Below are 21,235 nucleotides of genomic sequence, written 5' to 3'. Positions count from 1 at the left end.
TTCTCCGGGTAGACCCCGAACACACAGGGCTTGTGGCTGGTGAGTGACAAGCTGCTGGACTTTCACCCCTGCCCCTGGCAGGCACCCCTCCAGCACACAGCCATTCATGGTGGCCCGAGACACAGTCCTGGCCCCTGCAGGAGAACAGAGATGGCACACGAGGACACGAACACCTACTGTGTACCTGCAAATTGTGATAAATGCCTTAAAATAAATATTCTGGGTGGTGTTCAGTGACAGGCAGTTTTCTTTAGACTAAGTAAAGGGGAGAGGCCTCCCCCAGGAGATGGTGAGTGTTTAGGGCCTGAAAGATAAGGAAGGAGCTGTGCCATGACCCAGGGAAAAGCCTTCCTTGCAAAATGAAGAGCATGTGCAAAGGCCCCGAGGTGGCCAATGGCAGGAGCCTGGGTTTTATTCCAAGGGCAGTGGGGATCCACTACAGGGTTTCAGCAGGGGTGACAGGAGAGGAGAGATGGATAGATGGATGGGTGGGCAACGTGGAACTCCATGAGGAAAAGCCCATGGTGTGGAACTGGTAATTAGCCACGTTCCCACTTTCCACCCCGTTTTCCTTTTCAATACATTTGGAGTGGAGCTGGGGACAGAGAGAGGGAGGACCCATTCAGCACACCTTCTGAAAGTGGCCCATGAGCCAGGGCCCGTCCTGCTGTCCTGGAGGGGCGCCTCCGAGCCTCTCTCCAGGGCCACCAGGGCCACCCAGGGCCACCAGGATCACACAAAGGCTTCGAAGTCACACGGACTCAGGCCGCATTCTGGCCCTGCCACTGCTGAGCTCCGGGGCCTCCGTCAAGCCCCCTCCAAAGCTCCCGACCTCTGTTTTCCAATCTGTGAAATGGGGTCCCATGAGGGGAGGCTTGGGAGGGACCTCCGAGGCCAGCGGGTGGCCGGGCTGCACGGCGCGGTGCTGAGTCCTCCCCCGCGGGTGAGGCTGCCCTGGGCCGCACCAGGTGGACGGAGGCCCGGTCCGTGGTGGGAAGGGGAAGAGAGAAGGCCTGGGTGGAGGGTCGCCTGAGTCCTGCTCCACCCCGACAGGCACGTGGCGGAGGATGCTGGGTGTGTGGCCTCTGCTTCTGCTCCTGGGCCTGGTCGCTCCAGGCCACGGGCTGCTGGAGACGGTGGGCACGCTCGCCCGGATCGACAGGGATGAACTCGGCAAAGGTGAGCCCGAGGCGGGCGGTGGGGGCCCAGCGGCCTGGGGGCCGAGGATCCTCGAGGCCGTGATCCTCCCGCTGGGGGGGGTCCCCCGGGACCCAGAGGGGAGCCTGTTCCGGGGCCCAGCTTTGCTGGCAGGCTCGAGTGGGCGACCGGCCAGGTCTGGGCGTCGGGCTGAGGCCGTGGGGGCTGCCGGGGGCTGGGGCCGAGGAGTTGAGCGGGGCTCGGCCGGGCACGCCTCTGCCGTGGACCGGGAGCGAGACCTGCAGGGCCTTTGGTCCCACGGCCCGTGGTGACAGCCTCAGGGACGGAGCAGAAGAGGGGCAAACAGGACCCTCTGGGTCACCTGGCCTGTGGCACCCCCAGGGTGCCTTCCCCTTCTCAGTCTGCACAGGGCCTGGCCTGGGTTCCGGGGAGCGCCAGCGTGGCCTCCTCCGCTGGCTCCAGGCCCCTCTCCTGAGGTTCCGCCTCACCTTCGGGCAGCCAGGATCCAGAGCCCGAGTCGTACCACTGGCCCCAAAGCTGCTTTTCTGCTCGATCCTGTGCGCGTCTCTGCCTTTCTCTGGGCCTTCGTTTACCCATCTGTAAAGTGAGGCTGGTCGTGGGATTCAGTGTCCCAGGCAGAGGGTTGTCCCCAGCCCTGTGGCAGGAGTAGGAGACCGGTGGCCTCCACCCCTGGAGGGTGACCTCCAGCTCAATTCTGGTTTAAAAACAGTGTCCCTGCCTCTCGGAGGAGAGGTGGGAGTGTGGCCCTGGGGCTGGGGCGGGTTCTAGCATCTTCCTGCTCTGGCCTCTCCGCAGCCATCCAGAACTCCCTGGTGGGGGGGCCCATTCTGCAGAATGTGCTGGGGACGGTGACCTCTGTGAACCAGGGCCTCCTGGGCTCCGGAGGGCTGCTTGGAGGCGGCGGCCTGCTGAGCTACGGAGGGATTTTTGGTGTCGTGGAGGAGCTGTCCGGGTGAGTCCCTGCGGGGGCCTTGGGATGCCCACCTGCTCTGTACGGTACAGGAAGTCCCTCATCTCTGCTTCAGGAAATGGAGGGGAGATGGTCTCTTCAATCGATGTGAGAGTGGAGCAGGAAGGACAGAGCAAATAGCTACTGGACTGCGTGCCTGGCAGGACGAGAAGGGCCGCAGGCCGCTGTGATTGAGGCTCCATGCTGGGGTGGATTCTGGGCACCCGCTGTGTGACCCAGGGCAAGTTGTTGGCCTCTCTGGGCTAATCCATGTATCTGCATGGCTCCCTCATTACCCTTCGGGGATCTGCTCAAAAGATCCCTGTCCTGGCTATCCCTACCAGGACACATGTCACTTTCCCTTACACCATACATTTTATTGGTTTGGGTTTTTTTCTCTCCTGGGAGATTATAAACTCCATCTGGGGTCGGTAGGATTTTTATCTGGACAGTTCACTGCTGTGTCCCCATCTCATAAATAGGGCTTGACACATAATGCTTCCCACATACTTTCGAATGAATGATATCACATAATAGTTAATATCTGTAATTTAGTGGCCGCCCGTCCGGGGTTTCTGTGTGTCCGGCACTGTGCCAGCATTGCAAATGAATTGTCCTGCCGAATCTAGAGGCAGGGCAATTGTCAACTGCGCTTAGGACGTGAGGACACTGAAGTCCCGGCACGCTCCCCCACCTGGGGCGGAGGGGACGGTGTCCATTTGATCGCAGGCCATGCAGCCTGGCCAAGGCCTGTGGAGACCAGTCTGCCCAAGACAGGCCCCAGAAGGCCGAAGCCCAGAGCCAGGCTGTCAGGAGGACTCCGTGCGGAGGGCAGTGAGGGGAGGGAAGCCCGCCTCCCCCAACGGCCGGCGCCTCTGCGACGGGCTGGTGCGGCCGCCGTGGCTGGGCTTGGCTGCGTGACGCTCCGTGGCAGGGTCATCAGCACTGTTAGCAGCCACTGGCGGCGTCATTGCCAGGGCCCTGAGCTAACCTGTGTCGGGCACTGAGATGCCACCTGGGGCAGTGAGCCCTCAACCCACGCTCTCCTGTTAGATTAAATGTCCCCGCTGGAGAATCCCCTGCACAGGAGGCTGGGGACCGAGGCGCGAACCTGACGCTGTCCTTGCCTCAGAGAGCCACTGACAATCCCGTGGTTCAGACAGTGGTGGAGGGGCCCAGGCAGAGGGCGGAGCCACCCCGAGGGCGTCGAGTAAGGCAGGCTTCCTGGAGGAGGGGACTCAAAGCTGAAAGCTGAGCGCCAGGAGGACCAGGCCACCTGAGGGGGGCTGCAGAGTGGAGTTAGGTAATTACCTGGGCAGAGACCTGGAGGACAGAGAGGGTAATGGCCCAAGACCAGCCGGGTCTGAGGGGCCACTTGGGTTGTGTGTGTGTGTGCCTGGGGTGCAGGTGGGGACGATGTCAAGGTCAGAGGCCGAGCCAGGGCTGAGGCTGTGGGAACAGGGCGGGGAGCACCTGAATTCACTGAGCCTCGGTGGTGAGAGGGTGGTGGAGGTCTGGCACACACTGTACCGAGTCTGCACCCCCTCGTCCACCCCAGCTAGTGCCACCCCACTTTACAGATGAGGACACTGAGGCCCAGGGGGTGCCCTGTGGGTTCTGTGGCAAGGAGACCTGCCCAGGAGAGACTCTGGCCCTGCCTAGTCCAGGGCGGTCCAGGCCCCCAGTGGGGCCAGGGAGAGGGGTCGGGCCTGAGCAGTCCTTTCCTCCCCCCACCCCAGGCTGAAGATTGAGGAACTCACGCTGCCCAAGGTGTCCCTGAGGCTGCTGCCAGGTTTTGGGGTGCAGCTGAGCCTGCACACCAAAGTGGGCCTGCATGGCTCCGGGTGAGTTGCCCTGGGGTCTCCAGCCTCCTGCACTCTTGGGGTGCAGCTCCCTACCGTTCCCTGGCCTCCAGATCCACTTCCTGTCAAGGGACTCCCACCCTCCTGCCCCCATCCTACGCATCACCCCTCCCCAGAGACCTCCTCCCCATGGACCCCACACACTCCCATCTTGCTCTCTGCAGACCCCTGTGCCTGGAGCTCACCGGAGCGGGTGGGAAAAGCGAGGGAGGGACGTGTAGACCAGACATGGAGTCAGGGCAGAGACGAGGGCAGGCGACTAGACCCGCAGCCGGCCCGCTCGCCCCTTCTCAGGGCCTGTCAGTAACCGAGTGGGCGTGGCCGGGGCGTGGCCGGCGGGTGGGGTCCGGCAGCCTGGCCACGCCCCAGCGCCCTGTCTCGCAGCCCCCTGGGGGGCCTCCTGCAGCTCGGGGTCGAGGTGAACGTGTCGTCACGGGTGGCGCTGGGCGTAAGCCCGCGGGGGACGCCCATCCTCATCCTCAAGCGCTGCAGCACCCTCCTGGGCCACATCAGCTTGATGTCGGGGTGAGTCGCCCCTGCAGCCCTGTCCCCACTGCGACCCCACCGCTCTGGGGCAGCCACCTCAGACATCTGGGTCCCCCAGGACAGAGGCTGCTGCCCAACCCAAAGCTCCTGCCAACCACCCTCTCCTGGCCCTCCTCCTCCTCCAGTCCCCTGGATCCTGAGGTCCCCTCTCCCCAGACAGAGCTGGCCAGGGGGGCCGTTCTGGATCTCTCCATCTGTTCCAACCTCTGTCCCTGCTCTGGCACCTCAGAGACAGGGCTCTGCCCCTGACTTGCTGTGTGACCCCTTGTCTGGGCTCAGTGTCCCAGTCTGCATAACAGGCAGGACTGGACTCTGGAAAACACTTCCCCTCTTCCTGTGGGGCCATCAAGGATGGGTGGGCTTCCCTACCCTGTGTGAATGTCCTTCCCATGGGACACTGGAGGCCCAGTGAGGGCGAGGCACTCGCCTGAGGTCATACACACAGATGGAGGCTGAGGTGGAGAGGAGCTGGTCTCTGCCGAGGTCCAGGCTTCCGCAGTGCCCTACGCCCACGTCCAGTGGCGCCAGGCCCCGCTCCTTCTGGTGTCTCCCATTAGTTTCTGCCTTCCAGGCTCAGGGCCAGCACTGTCCGCCGGGAGTCAGCAAACGGCTTTGTGCTGGCTCCCAGGAGTGGGGTGGACCTGGTGCTCCTGGGTGCTCCTGTCTCCGGACACCTGAGCAAGGACACGCCAGGCCGGTGGAGTCTCTTAGCTTCCCCGGCTCCACCTGCTTCTCTGGGCTCTGCGGGCTTGTGGAGAGGGGTGGGAGGGGAGTTGGCGCCCTGGCCGTGGCCCTGCGGGGTGTGACCCTGCACCCCGGGCGTCCAGACAGGCCTGAGCCCGCCAAGGCACTCAGGGCCGCAGCCTGCCCACTCATTCATCAAGGACAGGTACGGAACCCCCACGCCGCCCCCAAGTGGCTCTAGGCCCACGGGTCCTTGTCTGCAAGGGGCACGGGGACAGACGTCGAACACGGTGGCAGATGAGGCGCCTCTGCTGTCATTCAGTCGGGGCAGCAGCAATGGGGTAGAGCAGGCCATGTCCAGAGGGGGGACCTAAAGCCAGTCCCCAGTCCCCTGCAATAGGGCAAGGTTGACACCCAGGTCCTCCAAGCCCCGGCCACCCCACCAAGCCAGGAGACGCTGCAGACCCGCAGTGCCCACCCGCCCTGACCCCGCGTGGCCCTGTCCCCTCCGCCAGGCTGCTGCCCGCACCACTCTTCGGGGTCGTGGAGCAAACGCTGTGCAAGGTGCTGCCGGGAATGGTGAGTGGCCCTGGGCCGCGCCCTCCCTAGCTGGGGTGAAGCCGCTCGGGCACTTCCCCACCCTCCGGCAACCCGCCCTGGCCTGCTGGCACAGCCTCCCCAGACCTCCAGGTGGGGAGCGACCCCGCCCCAAATCTGCCTCTTCTTCCACCACTCTGTCTTTGCCACCTGTATCATCGTCATTATTGTTATCACGTTGACTTGGATTTTCTTTAGAGGACCTTTACATTAAAATCCGTCACCTGTTGTAAGCCGAGCGGTGCCGGCAATCACGTCTAGAAAGTCCCTCACGTGTACATCCTTCCACACGATGATTAATCTGCCGGGGGTGTGTGTCCGTGGCCAGCCACAGCCCGGTCTCCATCAGAGGGGACAAAGGCACCTGGCTTGGCCCAGGCTCCATCTCACTGAGGTTGGGGCAGCGATGCGCCGGGGTCACACGGAGAGCAAAGGCCGGGCCTCCCGCCCGCTCAGCGGGACCAGCCCGCGCCCCCCGTGGGTCCTGGCTGGTGGTGGGAAACGGGGCCTGGGGTCGGCAACGCTGCTGCCCTGGGCTTGAAGAGGAGGCCACGCCAGGGCGAGGGTCCCCGCCAGGCCCGGCAGGGGACTTCCACAGGGCACGTGGCTGCCCTGCGGCCCCTAGGGGGTCTTGCCCTCTTCGGAGACCAGCGATTTCTCTTCACGGTCGGGTTCCAGGCTTCCCCTGCAGGCAGCACCCTGGCTGCCCGGCACTCCCGCAGGGCCACCCGGCCCTCCGGCCCTCCCGCGTCCCCTCGCGTCCGGGACTGGCCTGGCATCGGAGCAGGGCCTGCAGCAGCGCCCTCCGCGTGCAGACCGCGGGCGCCTTCCTTCTGACCCCGCTGCCGGCCGCTGGCCTCGGAAATGTCTCCCCTGGTCCCCCAGCGACCTTGGGGGCTCCTAACGGGGCTTGCGCTTGCGTAGCAGAGGGAATGGGCGGGGCCCCTCTCCGCCCCTCCCTGCCGCCCTGGTGGGTCCCCACCAGTCCCCACGTTCTGCCTTCCCCTGGGGCCAGAACCGCAGAGCAAGTCACCTAGAGAGAGCGCAGCTGTCTCCTGCACCGGGGCTCCGGCTCATGGCCCTGTAACTCCTGCCTCCACAGCTGTGCCCCGTGGTGGACAGCGTGCTGGGCGTGGTCAATGAGCTCCTGGGGGCCACGCTGGGTAAGCTGGGTCCCGCCTCCTCGCGCTGGGCTCCCTCCCGTCAGTCACCCAGGGGAGCGGGCTCGGGGAGGCACGCAGGGCCAGGGTCCTGGGACCTTGCACTTTCCCTTCCGATTGAGGAGGCTGTGGCTGGGAGGGCTGGGAGGAGCTGGGCGGAGGCCTGTCTGGCGGGGTGTGGAGGCTCACGGCCTCCACCGCAGACCAACGTCTGCTGAGCCCTGTGGTCAGACGCAGGAGGACAGTCTTCTGTCAGACAAGGAGGCGGAGGCCCAGGCCCCAGAGCCACAGCAGCCCCCAGGCTCCCTGCTCCTTGGGAGACTCGGGGCCTTTTGTGCTCACTTGGGGTCTTTGGAGAAGGTCACAGACATGGCCAGCAGGAGGAAGGAACCTGGGGCAGGCGTCTCTGCACGACTTGGGCTGGCGACCTCCTTGCCTGAGCCTCAGGCTCCTCCTCTGTGACATGGTGGTGCTGTAGACCCCAACTGAGCACTCGGGAGCCCTAGGCCTGCGGCAGGTGCTGGTGAACGCAGGCTCCGGTAAACGCAGGCACCCACCGCTGTGGGGACTAGGCTCAGGGTCCCTCTGCCTCTCCTCCCCGCACAGGCCTGGTGCCCCTGGGGGCTCTGGGGTCCGTGGAGTTCACGCTGGCCACTCTGCCGCTCATCTCCAACCAGTACATAGAGCTGGACGTCAATGTGAGTGCGGCCGGGTGCGTGGGTGGGGACACGGGTCAAGGCCAGGCGGTGAGCCGCCAGAGACCCTCCCATGCTGCTTCTTGCCCCTGCAGCCCATCGTGAGGAGCGTAGCTGGTGATGTCATAGACTTCCCCAAACCCCACGTCCCGGTCCAGGCGCCCCCCAAAGAGGACCACACGTCCCAGGTGACCGTGCCGCTGTACCTCTTCAACACTGTGTTCGGACTCCTGCAGACCAATGGCGCCCTGGACATAGACCTCGCCCCTGAGCTGGTGAGTGCCTCCCGGGGAGCCCTGGCCATGCCGGGCACACCTGTCTCACTGAGCAGCCCTTCGGACCAGGAGTCGGACAGGTTCCTGGCGTGTGCCCCGTCTTGTGCTCGGGGAGGACCTTGCTGAGCTGGAGGGAGACCTCTGAACCTTCTCAGTCAGCACTCTAGGAATCACCTTCAATTGGCCCAAACAGGTAGAGGCAATGAAGCCGACCTTCTGTCCTGGCACCATGAGTCCTTCCTGAGTCCAAGCTCATTTTATACTAAAGTGTGAGTGGCTAACATTTCCACTACTCTCTCCAGAGCAGATTGGAGATGGAGAAAAGTTAGCCTGGGTTGAGTTATGCTAGAAGTCGCTGGCACTCTTGTTCTGAAGCCTCTGGGAGTTCCCTGCTTCCATTCTGGCTCCTCATAACCCTGGGGTCGGAAGGCCCAGCCCACAGAGCCCCCACCCAGAGGCATTTCCGTGGTCCCAGCCTTGGTCAGAGGCGGTGAGCTCCGAGCTACTTGGGCTCCCCAGCTGGAGCTCAGGCCCAGGGGAAGAGGCGGGCCTCTTCGTTTCTGCAGGTGGAGTCCGGAGACAACAGCAGTGGGGAGCAGGTGTCTTCCAGCCGGGGATGGGCGCCGTGGTAGCCGGGCAGGAGTCTGAGGGTGGAGGGGGAGTCGGGCACCCTGCATGCACGGGTGTGGGCACCTGAGTTCCGTGGCAAGGGAGAGGCGCCTCAGAGGCCACGCCCCGGGCCCCTGCCCCACAGGTGTGTTGGGTGGGTCTGGGGTCCTCCTGCCCATCCCTGTCTGTGCGACCACCGGTGTGCAGAGCTCTGGTCTGAGAAGCCAGCTCAGGTAGCTGGTGGGGTCTCCGCCACCAGGGCCCAGGAGCAGGGCCACATGGACTAGCCACCCATAGGACAGCACTCAGCAGCCCCAAGGGACGGTCCAGCCTCAGTGTGACCATCTTTTCCAACTTTTCAGGCAGAAACGAAAGTTTATGTAAAACCCCCTGGTTTGTAAACGTGGGGGAAATTCATATTTTTGAGCCCACTATTTGGATCAAAGGCAACAGTGTCTGAGGCCTTCAGATCATGAGCAGTTCAAGGCCTCTGGAACCAGCCTTCCGGTTCAGTGGTGGCCCTGGGCAGGAGCCTTGGGGTCCCCATCTGGAAATGGGGCCAGTGGAGCCCCCACCCTCGGAGCCCGTGTCCCGGGGAGGCGTGAGCAGCTCTGACAGAGCGCCTGGCTGGCGGCAGGTGCCAGGAATCGCTAGCTCACAGAAGCAGCTGAGTGTTTGTCATGGTGTGTGCGTCGGCCAGGCCGTGGGGAGCGCGGACAAAGCTGGTCCGTGTGCACTGAGGATCCTCGTTCCGTTTCTGTGTTCGCCACCAACTCTCTCTCCTATTTGTCTCTGGCCCAGGTTCCCAGCAATGTCCCTCTGTCAACTACAGACCTGGCAGCTTTGGTCCCTGAGGTGAGTGGCCCTCTCATGGGCTTTGATCACAGTAGCTCTTTCCCCTAGAGGCTGAATGGACTCCAGACTCTTTCTCAATATAGCTTTCCAGGCAACGGTGATGGATGTTGAATCCAAATTCATACTGAAGTGTGAAAGACTGATACCATGTCCTTTCCTGATAGCAGATTTTGCTTAGAGAGGAAAGGACCAGGGTTTGACTGCGCCAGGAAGCCAACTGGGCATTTGTCCTGTGGCCACTGCTGCTCTACCAGGCAGAGCACAGGAGCTCCTTCCCAGGTTGCTGAGCCCCTTTCCTCCAACTTCATCTTGATCTTAGTCTCCTCTTTCCCCAGTGAGAAGATGCAGGGCACTGGTTGAGAGGGAGGAAAGGGAGGCTGGCCTAGAGGCATTAACACACGATCCCAGCCTTCCTATTCACCCAGCCGAGACTGGAGCAGCCACTTTACAACTGTGAGGATCTGAATTCATACTAAAGTAGAAATGACTACCACAGGGTCCTTATGTAAAAGCAGATTCTGACAGAAGTTGGAAAGAGGCCCAGAGAGCCTGGGCATTCACCAAGGGGATGCAGGTGGCAGCTGCGTTTGGGGGTGCAGAGAATCAACTCTGTGAGCCCTTGACAGTGGTGATCGAAAGCAGCCTTGGGGAATAAGGTTGGGGTTGCCATTTCTCAGAGTCCCCTGGCTAAAGGGCATGGGAGTCTTAAGGAAAGAGTGGGACTAGGGTTAGACATTCAGAAGAACTTCCTGAGGGCTGGAGTTGTAAGATGATGGAGAGGCCTTGGGGCAGGCAGAGGCGGCTAGGGCAGGGATCTGTGGGTGCAGCCAGCTGGGCTGGGTCCCCCTCAGGAGCAGGGAGGCTGGGCTCCTCTCTGGAGCCTGAAGCCTTGGTGACCACTCTCTGGCTGCAGCTCTGCCTCTGGTTTTATGGCTTCAGATTCCGTGGAGCCGTCAGGGTGGGATCTGGAGATTCCTTGCCTTGTTGATTCAGGTCCTCGGGGAGCCTGGGCGTGAGACTCTGCTCCCCACATTCCAGCTGGGGAGTGTCCAGGGCTGTGCCCTCTGTCCCAAGTTCCCGTGATTCCAGTGTCTGTCCCTTCCACAAGGCCACGACCACAAGACCCGAATCCCCTGACTGATGATGCAGTTAGCTGTTCAACTACTGCCTCCCGAGCCCCTCCTGGGTCCCGGGCCCTGTGCTGGTGCAGGGATGGCCTGCATTGAGGCTACGAAAGGGGAAAACGGTGAAGAGCGGGTAGAAGCCCTGGCGACCGCGAGCAGAGCTGCAAGGCGGAAGGAAACGGGGACGGGACGTGGTGTCGGGCCTGGGGTGGTACTCTTTAGGCAGGGTGCTCTGCGAAGCCGCGCTGAGGAGGCATTTAAGCAGCAGGTGAAAGTGGGGAGGGGGAATCCATACCGCCGGCTGGGAAGACATTCCCAGGCAGAGGCAGCAGCGGGTGCAAAGGCCCTGAGGCAGGAGCAGGGTGGCAGGTTGGAGGGATGACCCATGGCCAGTGAGTGGAGGGGGAGGATCTGCCAGCAGCAGGAAGGAGAAGTGAGGGGGCGGGAGGCAGGGGTGCATTCTACCAGGCCCCTGGACCTGGGGGAGGGTCTCATCTCTGCAGGAAGCACGAGTCAGCCTTGGTGGCTCCGGGTCTGTCTCCTCGCCTGCGCGTCGGCTGTAACCTCTGCTGGGCACAGTGCCGGGCCCAGCAGCTGCTCCAAGCATTTGCTGACTGGCAGGTGGGTTCTGGTCTGGGCAGCTAAACTGCCCACCCACCCCTGCACTGCTGGCCTCTCCCTAGGCCCTGGGGACGCTGCCGCCCGGCCAGCACCTCCTGCTCTTTCTGCGGGTGAAGGACGCCCCCGGCGTCACGCTCCAGAGCAAGAAGGCCACGGTCTCCATCCCAGCCAGCATCCGTGTGCTGTTCTCTGTCCCTGGAGGGACCCCCGAACCCCTCTGCCAGCTGAACGCGGTGAGTGCCTGGGCGGAGGGTCCTGGCCCCGGGGCCCTGCACGGCCCCTGCCCTCCCCTGACGGCAGGCGGGAGGCCCGACTTGGTCACCGCTGGGCCCGCAGGCCGGCCTGGACACCTGGGGCTCTCGCTGCGCCTGACCCGGCCGGCCGGTCCCCTCTGTTCTCTGGGGACCTCAGGAGTCGCCCCGCCCCTCCGCCTCCTGCTGGGCTCTCCCCACGGGCCTCGCTCTGCGCTCCCCCCCAGTGGGCCCTGCAGCCTCTCCCTGGTGGCCCCGTGGCCCAGGCTAAGGCCTGTCCCCTGCTCACGCCTCGTCCTCTGAGGTTCAGCCCTGGCGCCCCAGTGGAGGGGGCCTCCCCTCACCCCGCAGGCTGGGCCTCCAGGACCCCGCAGCCCCAATCCCGGCACACAGTAGGGCCTCAGCAGGGTCCCCCATCTGCTTGCGTCCCCCGTAGGTTCTGACCCTCGACGCACAGCTGGCTCCCTCGGCCACCAAGCTGCACGTCACCCTGTCCCTGGAACGGTAAGGGGGCCCTGGGGCAGGACTGTCCTGAGTGTAGGCACAGCGTCAGGGGTGACCAGGGGCAGGGGCCGCCTGCTGAGTGTGGAGACTGGCTTCATGTCCCCCAGCTCCAGGGCTGCCGGGAGGGGCAGTGTGGCCACGCTAGGAGGGCAGAGGGGCTCTCGGGCCGACGGGTGGGTAAGGCTGCCTTAGGCCAGTCCAGAGCCCTGCGGGGTCAGCCCCAAGGCCGGCCGTAGGGACGTGGTCCCAGGCTGTTGTCAAAAGCGTCACCTCTTCTTTGAACCTGTTCTTTCTCTAATCTCCTGCCTCGGGGGTGACCAGGCGTCACGACGGTCGTGACTTGAGGCGTCCGGCTCGGTGACGACCCTCACACACACACAGCACCTTACAGTCTGCAGAGCCCTCTGCGCCAGGCTCCGTAGTGAGGTCCCGGGGTCCTGGAGCAGTGTGCAGCCTGGCCTCCCCTCTCGGGCGGTCAGGAGGTGGGCACATGGGTGTAGGCTCTGGCCCCGACCTGCCCTGGGCCAGGTGCTATCCCTCAGCCGGTCACTGCCTTTAGTGAGCACCTGCTGTATGGGGGCTCTGTGTCCAGTGCTCAGTCTGGGGAGGGCCACTCACTCACCCAGGGTCGGTTCCAAGGCCGTGGGGTCAGAGGTGGTGGTTGGGACGTCCTGGAAGAGAGGCTAGATCCCTCTAGTCCATTCCGCAGGTAGGAAAACTGAGGCTCTGGGGCGAGGCTAGCGGGAGGCCAGCTGGGCCAGTCGTCCGTCCCCGATCCTGGAGAGCCGCCTGGGCCGGCTGGGGTGGGCAGGGCCGCTCCCGCCTCAGCCCCTCTCTCCTCTCCGCCAGGCTCAGCGTCAAGCTGGTCTCCTCCACGACCAGCACCTTCGATGTAAGTTCCTGGGACAGAGAAGCTTGGTGGTCAGGCCCTCAGATGGGAGGGGAAGGGGCTGGCACGGGCCACGGGCCTGTCTGAGCTGGCCTCAGCCGGCCTCTGCCCCAGCAGGCGGGGCGGGCGCCTAGGAGGGCGCGTAGGAGGGCGCCTGTGTGCGCACCTGGGTCGGTGCTCGGCTCAGGAAGGTGGATCTCGCCACTTCCCGAGGTCCCGGATCCTCACGAGGTCCCGGATCCTCATGAGGTCCCAGACCCTAGGACCTCGCGAGGACCCGAAATAGCGAGGTCCCCGACCCAGGAAGTGCCAGCACTCCACGCAGAGCCCGCGGTTCCTGCCTCTCACAGAGTTCTGAGGCTCTGGGATCTTGGGACGGTCTCAAGTTCTAGAACATTCCCCAGGGGCCTGAACTGACGGGCATCTGGGATCAGACCCCAGTCTCTCCGGAGCCAGGGGCGCCTCCTCTTTCTCAGGCACTGCACGCCCCACACGCCCAGCCCAGGCCCCACAGACTCTCCCAGGAGGACAGCTAGATCCGGGTGGAGGGCGGAGCCAGACCCACTCCCGGGCCCGTAGGGTCAGTGGGGGGCAGCCCGCGCCAGGAGCTGTGTCCTCAGGCTTGGGGGAGGCTCAGCGGGGCCTCGGGGTTGCCTCCCTGGGAGCCACGTCCCTCTGCGTGCTCTTTGCAGGCGTCCCGTCTGGAGGAATGGCTCCGCGACGTGCTCCGGGCCACCTACATGCCCATGCTCAACGGTACGGCCGCCCTCGCTGCCTCTTGGACAGCAGCATGTCTGAATTTGAGATGGTCTGAGCCGTGGCCTCTCCCATGGCTCTGACGGGCCCTGAAGCCAGAGCGGGGTCCATCCCCCATTTATAAGATGCAGGAACCAAGGTGCCAACGTCTCCATCCACACACCACCGATCAGCACCTGCATCGCCCCAGGCCCCAGGCCTCGAGAACCCAGCTGACCCGGTCCTGCCAGAAGCAGCCAGGAGCCAGTGGGAAATAATTGTATAAACACACAATTCAAACATGGGACCCCAGAGCGTGCAAGGGATGGACGGAGCCTCTGGGAGGCTTTGCTGAGGGGAGCCACTGACACAATGCAGAAAAGGGACTGTTTTGTTTGGGTGTAGGAGGTTGAATAGGAGTTTGCCAATAGGAAGCTGAGTCCGCAAGAAGAAAAATAACTGGCTCAAGGAAAATTGTGGAATGAGGTCAGCAGGATCCAAGGGTCTGTAGGCTCTGAGAAAATATATATATTTTTTTCAACTTTTCCTTCTTCACAGAGGACTTGGAGGTTGGAATTCCCTTGCCTAAGATTCTCAATGTCAATTTTGCCAATTCGGTTCTACAGATCATTGAGGTGAGTTTCCCAAGCAGAGGGGCCTTAAGCTCGTGTCTGGAAAGCCCTGTTTGACACTCAAGAGGGCGATGCTCCACCTCACCCTCTGGGCTCTCCTTCCATCATTTTCTGAATTTCTCAGAGAATTACAAATTGCTTAGCTCAGGAACGGTAACTACATGGCAGACGTGCTACTGCTTCTTCCTTACTTGCCCTGGCAGACATTGTCAATCGATCACAGAAGTCTTTTCTGTTGGATTCAAATATCTCTACCCAGTAGAATGGAAGCTTAGATTTACTCATGGAATCTGTTCTGCTGGACCAAGGGTAGCTGGTCCTGTGCTGTTTCTCCCTTATCCTGTGACTGTGGCAGACATGACTAGTAGATTGTGACACTTTTTCTTGCTGAAGATTGATGCAACCTCACAATCCTGATCAAACCAGCACAACTTTGATTCTTGGAACAGCTCTGGGAGGTGGGCTGAACAGGGGGTTCCCATTTTCCAGATGAGGCTGAGGGAGGTCAAATTGGGGCCCAAGGTCACCCAGCATTGTGGCAGACATGGCACTTGGACTTGGGTCTCTTAAGTTGGCAACCTGTCCCGCACAGGGAGGTCACTCATCCACCATTTCCGCATCAGTCCACGCAGTCATTCCATGAGCCCACCATGTTCCAGGCCCAGTGCTGGCCACAGGTGGAGGTGGGGATGATGCAGGCGGCCTAGGCATGGGCCAAGGCAGGGACGTGGGACACAAGATCCCAGAGGGCCTAACCGAGGACTCTTGCTCCTTGCAGAATGCCGTTGTACTGACGGTGGCGTCCTGAGACGGAGGTGGCCTCCACCCGCCGTGGACCATCAGAGCCTGTCCACCTGCCCACTCTGCCGCAGCTTCCCTCCCAGTCTCTCCTCTGTGTCGGGGACAGTATAAGTGCCCCGATCACCCAGGTCCACCTCGCCCTCTGGCCCTGCGGCTTGGCCTCAGCCTGGGCTGGGACTGCTGGGTCAGCCGCAGGACTGTGTCAGAGAGTGCCCTGGGGCCTCAGCCAGGGTCCCACCCCTTCAATAAACCGCTCCTCCATCTCGCTGCCTCCCGGCTGGTTCGTCCCCAGTGGCTCAGGGGCACCTCGGCTCGCCTTGGCCTCCAGTGCCCTCCCCAGCTGCAGGCAGAAGCTCCTGGCTGGCCTGGGCAGCCTTCCTCCCGTCCCCTCTCCTCCCCTCCTCCTCCCTCTTTCTCCCCCTCCCCTCCCCCTCCCCCTTTCTCTTCCTCCCCTCCCCTCCTCCTCCCCCTCCCCCTTTCTCCCCCTCCCCTCCCCCTCCCCCTTTCTCTTCCTCCCCTCCCCTCCTCCTCCCCCTCCCCCTTTCTCTTCCTCCCCTCCCCCTCCCCCTTTCTCTCCCTCCCCTCCCCCTCCCCCTTTCTCTCCCTCCCCTCCTCCTCCCCCTCCCCCTTTCTCCCCCTCCCCTCCCCCTCCCCCTTTCTCTCCTCCCCTCCCCTCCCCCTCCCCCTTTCTCCCCCTCCCCTCCCCCTCCCCCTTTCTCTCCCTCCCCTCCCCTCCCCCTCCCCGTTTCTCTCCCTCCCCTCCCCTCCCCCTTTCTCCCCCTCCCCTCCCCCTCCCCCTTTCTCTCCCTCCCCCCCCCTCCCCCTCCCCCTTTCTCTCCCTCCCCTCCCCCCCCCCTCCCTCTCTCCACCTTTGGCTCTGTGTCTCTGAGTGCATCTGAGCCTGTATCTCTCTGACCCTGACTTGGGGACCCTTCTCAGAAGGACCTCTGAGCTGGATTTTGAAGGGTGGCTGGGAGCCTCCAGGGAGAAGAGGAGCCAGCCCTCCAGGAGGCTGGCCCTGCCTGGAGGCCCCGTTGGCTGGACAACAACAGGGACACCTCCCTGGGAAGAGTCATGCACCTGCCCCTGGGGCAGCCGGGCAGCCGCGGCCCAAGCAGTGCACGGAGGCAGCGTGGGAAGAGAGGCAGGACTCCGGTCCTCTGCTCAGGATGGGCCTCCTCGGTGAGGGGGGGCCCTTGTTGGCCCTCGGGGGTGGGCTTGAGTGAAGAGATAGAGTGAAGAGCCTTGGTGACAGGCTCAGAGGATTTCGGCTGGGGACAGGAAGAGAAGGGCTAGGGCCCATCTGAAGGTCTGCCCACCAAGAGGAGTGACCCTGAGGTCCCTCCCTCCCTCCTCCGTCCATCCTCCCTCCTCTGTCCGTCCTCCCTCCCGCGGTATGGCGGGCACCTAGCCTGCGCCGGGGCTGCCCAGCGGCCTGTTGGAGGTAACCTTCGACTCCTTTTCCCCGTGTCTGCTGATTCCCGCGTGGCTCACTGAGCGCTTGTGCTAGCCACCAGGGTCCAAACCCCATCCTGGCTGCTGGGGCTCTTCACCAGTCACTGAGGATGACGCAGGCATGGGGTCCTGAGGATTAAACCAGCACCCAGGAAGGCGCCTCATCAGCAAGAGCACCAGTTCCCGCTGGCCGCTGTCACGGATGCACCCTGTCACCTCCCCAGGCCCCCCCGCCAGTTCCCTCCTCCACCCCAGCCCCAGCACACCTCCTCACCCTCCCGGGTCTCCCACTCTGCCAGCCCACCCTCCTCCCACTCATGCTTGCCCTCACGTGACAGTCTCTGGTCCGCTGACAGCCCTCGGCAACAGGATCCTCAGTGCTAACCGGAAGTCGTCCAAGTCCCCAGGTTAGGGATTCAAGGCCACCTGTAACCCGGCCCCCTTGTGGTCAAGGAGGGGGGCAGAACTGCCTCTGCGCCTCAGGCTCTGTCTTAGCCAGTTTTGTGCTACTATAACAGAATGCCTGAGACTGGGTTATTTATAATGAAAAGAAGTTTATTGGCTCACAGTTCAGGAGGCCTGGAAGACCAAGATTGGGGGACCAGCATCTAGCAAGGTCTTTCTTGAGCTGTGTCATCACATGGCAGAAGGCAGAAGGGTAAAAGGGAGGAGAGGAGGAGGGGGACCAACTTGGCCTTTATAAGAAACCCACATTGATGAACCTGCTCCGCCATAACCACCTTAAACCAGAGTGGAGCCCTGTGAGCCAGGCCCGTCCATCTCACGGCCACTGCCCTGCCTCATTCCCCCACTTGACCCAGAGTTCCTCAGTGTCAGGGACAGCGTCTGCTGTGCCCTGGTGAGTCCTGTGGCTGCACAGAGAGGTGGTGAGAGCAGCTGATGTTATTGAGCACCTACTGTATACCAGACACTATATGAGATGCTTAACCTCCTCTTTTACATGTAAGGAAACGGAGGCTCTGAGAAGCAGGATTGGAGAGCTCCGAAGCAGCAGAAGCAGGATTCTGAGAGAGATTTCTGATCCTGATTTCAAAGCCCAGGGCTCTTACCTGCTCCAAAAGCACCTTCCTGCACTTACTATGCACCCACAGATGCTTCCACCAGCTTTAAATGCATTATGTTCTCAACTCCTCAAATTAGTCCCACTTTCTAAGAACTGTTTTTACCTCACCCTGTAGTTGAGGAAACTGAGGCACAGAGAGGGTCAGTGCTGCACCAAGGCCGCACAGCCCGGCAGCGACAAGGTTGAGACTTGAACTCATCTCCCCCAACACTCAGCTCCGGAGCCGGGTTCTGAACCTCCACCCTGGGGTGGGGTAACACAAGACAAGAAGCGTGCCCCTTTCACGAGAGGGTGAGGGCTGAGGGAGGGGTTGGAGGTGCATACGGGTCTGTTTCCGGATCCCAGCAGCCCCCATGTGACCTGCACACGCAGGCTTGGCCCCCTGCAGGGTTGAGTCACCTTCAAGGTGAGTCACCTCCCAGGGAGTCTGGAAGTCCTTGTCCAGCCCCACAGGTTCCCCAGCTCCAGACAAAGGGCCTTTGGACGCAGAGCCGGGCGATCTCCCTGGCGCCAAGGCTGCACTAATCCTCTCAGGATGGCCAGGCGAGCCTAGGGGACAGGTCAGCCGATGGCCACTGGGGCCTGGCAGGCCTCAGGGCCAAGGGGGGGCAGAGCCTTGGTGACTGCCAGCCTGTGTGTGGACGCTGCCCCTGCCTTTTGCAGTGCCCCTGGGTCCCTGCTCCCTCGGGTGGGCAGCTCTGCACGTCACTTGAATTTTCGAGGTGTCCTGTGTGCTCAGCTGGTTTATGTCACACCAAGGGCCAGGCATGGGGAGCACAGGGCTTAGACAAGGCCCAGGGCCTCAGACGCGTCCCGGCAGAGGTGCCCGCCCTTCTCCTGCTTGGCGGGGGGCACTGAGGTGCCCAGAAGACGCTGACGGCACAGGTGAAGCTCGGAGCAGCCCGGGCAGAACCTGTCCCTGGTGGAAGCGGCTTCGCGGAGGGGCTAAGAGGGGGCTACCGTTTACCGAGGCTTAGGGACATTCCAGACCTTTCCTACCTGACCCTAAACCTGCTGGAAAGGGTGACGCAGGTGGCCTGTGCGACCTTTGGAGGTGCCCACCCCCAAGCCCTTCGAGCGCCCACAGGAGACAGTGGGGCAGCTGGGCCCCCGAGTCCCCCCTGAGCTGCTGCCACATGGAGCTGGCAGGGACCCGAGGAGCAGGCCACCTACTGAGCCCCGGGGCGCTGGGCCTGTTCCCAGAGCTCCGCAGGCCAGGGCGGTTCCAGACTCGATCTCGCGACCCTGAAAGCAGAGACGTGATGAGAGTGTGTGAAGCCCGCAGCCCTCACGCACCCACCAGTGGGAGCCCCAAGGCGAGGCCGCCCTGAGGCGCAGACGAAGCTGGCGGTGACCTCAGCGGAGTGGCCCGCGGAGACCCTCCACCGCAGGGAGCGGCCGGCAAGGACACTCGGGACTCGGGCCCAGCTCGAGAGTTGGCCTTGGCGGGGACAGAGCACACGCCCCGCCTCTCAGAACTGGCAGGCGGTGGGCCGGGGGCCGGGGAGAGGTGGCATCCTCCGAATACGGGCACGGGACCGGGGAGCAGGGTGCCTGGAGGACTCCGCCGGCCGTTCACCCCCACCTGCCGCTGCGTCTGGGCCAGGAGCAGGCACACACCTGGTTGGCAGGAGCTCTGGGGATCCCCGTGGTCCAGGGAGAAGGAGCAGCTCTGGGAAGCTTCGTGCATTGACTAGTGGAACCTGGAGGAGGACGTCCCAGATGGCAGGATTGCAGGGACCTGGAGGCCAGAGGCAGGGAGGCCAGGGAGACCAGAAGCGGGCGGGAGGACAAGTGGGAGAGGCGAGAGGAGGGGGCGGGCAGTGGGGTGGACAGCCCCCAACGCCAGGGAAGAGCCCGGCCGGGGCCCCGCAGTGAACAACTCCAGGGGAGCAGGGACGGGCGCACCAGGAAGTAGGGCGCTCTCTGGGGTGATGGAGATGCTCTCTGTGGTGACAGGGGTGTGGGTGACGTGGTGGCATAGAATTGTCAGAACTCTGCAAATGGCCACTTAGGGTTTCCATGCTTCCCAGTCTGGGCACTTTACCTGGGGAGGAAAGACTCCTCACCAGCGTGCTGAGGTGGTTGAGGGGCGCCCAGCGATGCTGGCACCTGACCTTGAAATGCATGAAAAATAAAATGCAAAACTAAAAGGTGAACTAGTGGATGGACAACCACGAGAGCGAGCGGACACAACAGTGTACGTGGCAGCTGTGGTCAGAGGGTATGACTGACAGGCACGTGTGACCATTACCTGATGAAGTGTTTGGGGAAAATCTAGATCCTAGAAAAATCTAGATCCTGGAAAAATCTAGATCCTGGAAAAATCTAGATCGTGGAAAACCAGCCCTAAGTGTGAGGAGTTGGATCCGTATCCATCTCCCTCGGTCCTCAAAGCAGCCCCGTAAAGCAGGAGTTACAGCCACTTAACAGGCGGAAACAATGTCAGCCCCCGAGGAGGGAGTGGACCCCCCAGGGCCACGCTTGAGTCTGGGCTGAGCAGGGTTTGAACCTGGGTCCTCTGACGCTGAGTGCAGCCCTGGGGCAGCTCCAGCCCGTCCTCAGACCACCTGGAATGGGCAGTGCCTGTCTTGGGGTGAGAATCCATCTGGGGCCTCCCCAGGATTTTCCGAAGTGGGTCCAGAGCAGGAGCTATCATGATAAACCCCAGCTCACATGACGCCATCCGGGGTGACACCTCTTGGAATTAGCCACAAACCACAAACCCTTGTGGCTTTGGGGCTCAGCGCTCAACTTGCAGAGAAAAATCTGAATTCCGGTCTCTTGTAATTCTGATCTCTCATAATTACATGGTGGGCCCCCTCTGGGTCCAGCTGGCTGCTATATAAGGGTTGCCCTGTGGACAGATTGAAAGCAGAGGGCCTGGTGAGCAGGACCTCAGGACGGAGCTGCCGGGACTCCTGGGGTAAGGAGGAGTCCCTTCCCTTTTCTGTGTCCAGGCCAGCAGGGGAGTGAGGCCTGGGGAGGTGACAAGGAGAATGTCCCAGACCGGAGACCTGCCCGGGTGAGCCCTCCGAGCTTGGGCATCTGGCCTGCACCATGGGCCTCCTCAAGAGACCCCAAAAGCACCAGCCAGAAGGCCTGAGTCATGCCAGTGTGTGCGTGAGCAAAGCTGGCAGGTCCTCCCGGGGACGCCGACCTCCCGGGACATTGCTACCTCCCGGACACTCCTCAGCGGCTGCTTGGTGCTGGGTATTCCTGCACGGTGCCCATCTTTTCCACTGTGTTTTGAACACAGGTTCTCGAGGCGGTAGGGGTAGATGAGGCGAGGAAGTGGGAAAAAAACAAATTCCTGGACATATCAGCCCTTCATATCATAGTATAAATGAGCATCTCCCGAACTTTCCTGGGAGCAGATGGAAGCGGGAGCTTGGGGACTGTATGGAACTCAAACAAAAGGAAACAAGGAGAAGAGGCGGGAATGTATAGTGGAGGGACTGAAAGCAACGACTTCAGTTTGGTTCAGACTCTGTCTCCAAGGCTGGTGACTGTAGCCTGGGGAGAAGGAGCAGGAGAGGCGGGCACTAGGCAGCAACGCAGAGCTCCCTGGAGGCTCGCCAGCCCACCTCGAAGTGCACGCGTGACCCCTCCAGGCTCATAACACTCCCTGCCCACTTCTCGAGGATCAACTGCAATGACTGCAGTTGACTGAATGTGTACTGTGTACTCCATACAATGTGCTGGTCACTAGGAAGCAGAGGCTCAAA

General features: G+C 62.4%; 1 protein-coding gene across 1 annotated transcript; it reads left to right on the top strand.

Moving 5' to 3' along the window:
- The first annotated feature begins 1,067 nt into the window (after nucleotides 1–1,067).
- On the top strand, nucleotides 1,068–14,975 carry Bpifb3 (BPI fold containing family B member 3). The gene is made up of 15 exons (XM_047542133.1): nucleotides 1,068–1,179; nucleotides 1,975–2,131; nucleotides 3,868–3,972; nucleotides 4,375–4,515; nucleotides 5,736–5,799; nucleotides 6,920–6,980; nucleotides 7,584–7,675; nucleotides 7,768–7,947; nucleotides 9,358–9,411; nucleotides 11,219–11,389; nucleotides 11,844–11,911; nucleotides 12,761–12,803; nucleotides 13,493–13,556; nucleotides 14,094–14,170; nucleotides 14,946–14,975. The coding sequence occupies exons 1-15, from the start codon at nucleotides 1,068–1,070 to the stop codon at nucleotides 14,973–14,975; spliced, it is 1,419 nt and encodes a 472-aa protein (XP_047398089.1).
- Nucleotides 14,976–21,235: the final 6,260 nt, after the last annotated feature.

This window comes from Sciurus carolinensis, chromosome 2 (assembly GCF_902686445.1).
Source record: "Sciurus carolinensis chromosome 2, mSciCar1.2, whole genome shotgun sequence".
Taxonomy (NCBI): Eukaryota; Metazoa; Chordata; class Mammalia; order Rodentia; family Sciuridae; genus Sciurus; species Sciurus carolinensis.
The sequence above is the reverse complement of the archived record's forward strand: the minus strand, read 5'-3'. Positions and strand labels throughout refer to the sequence as shown.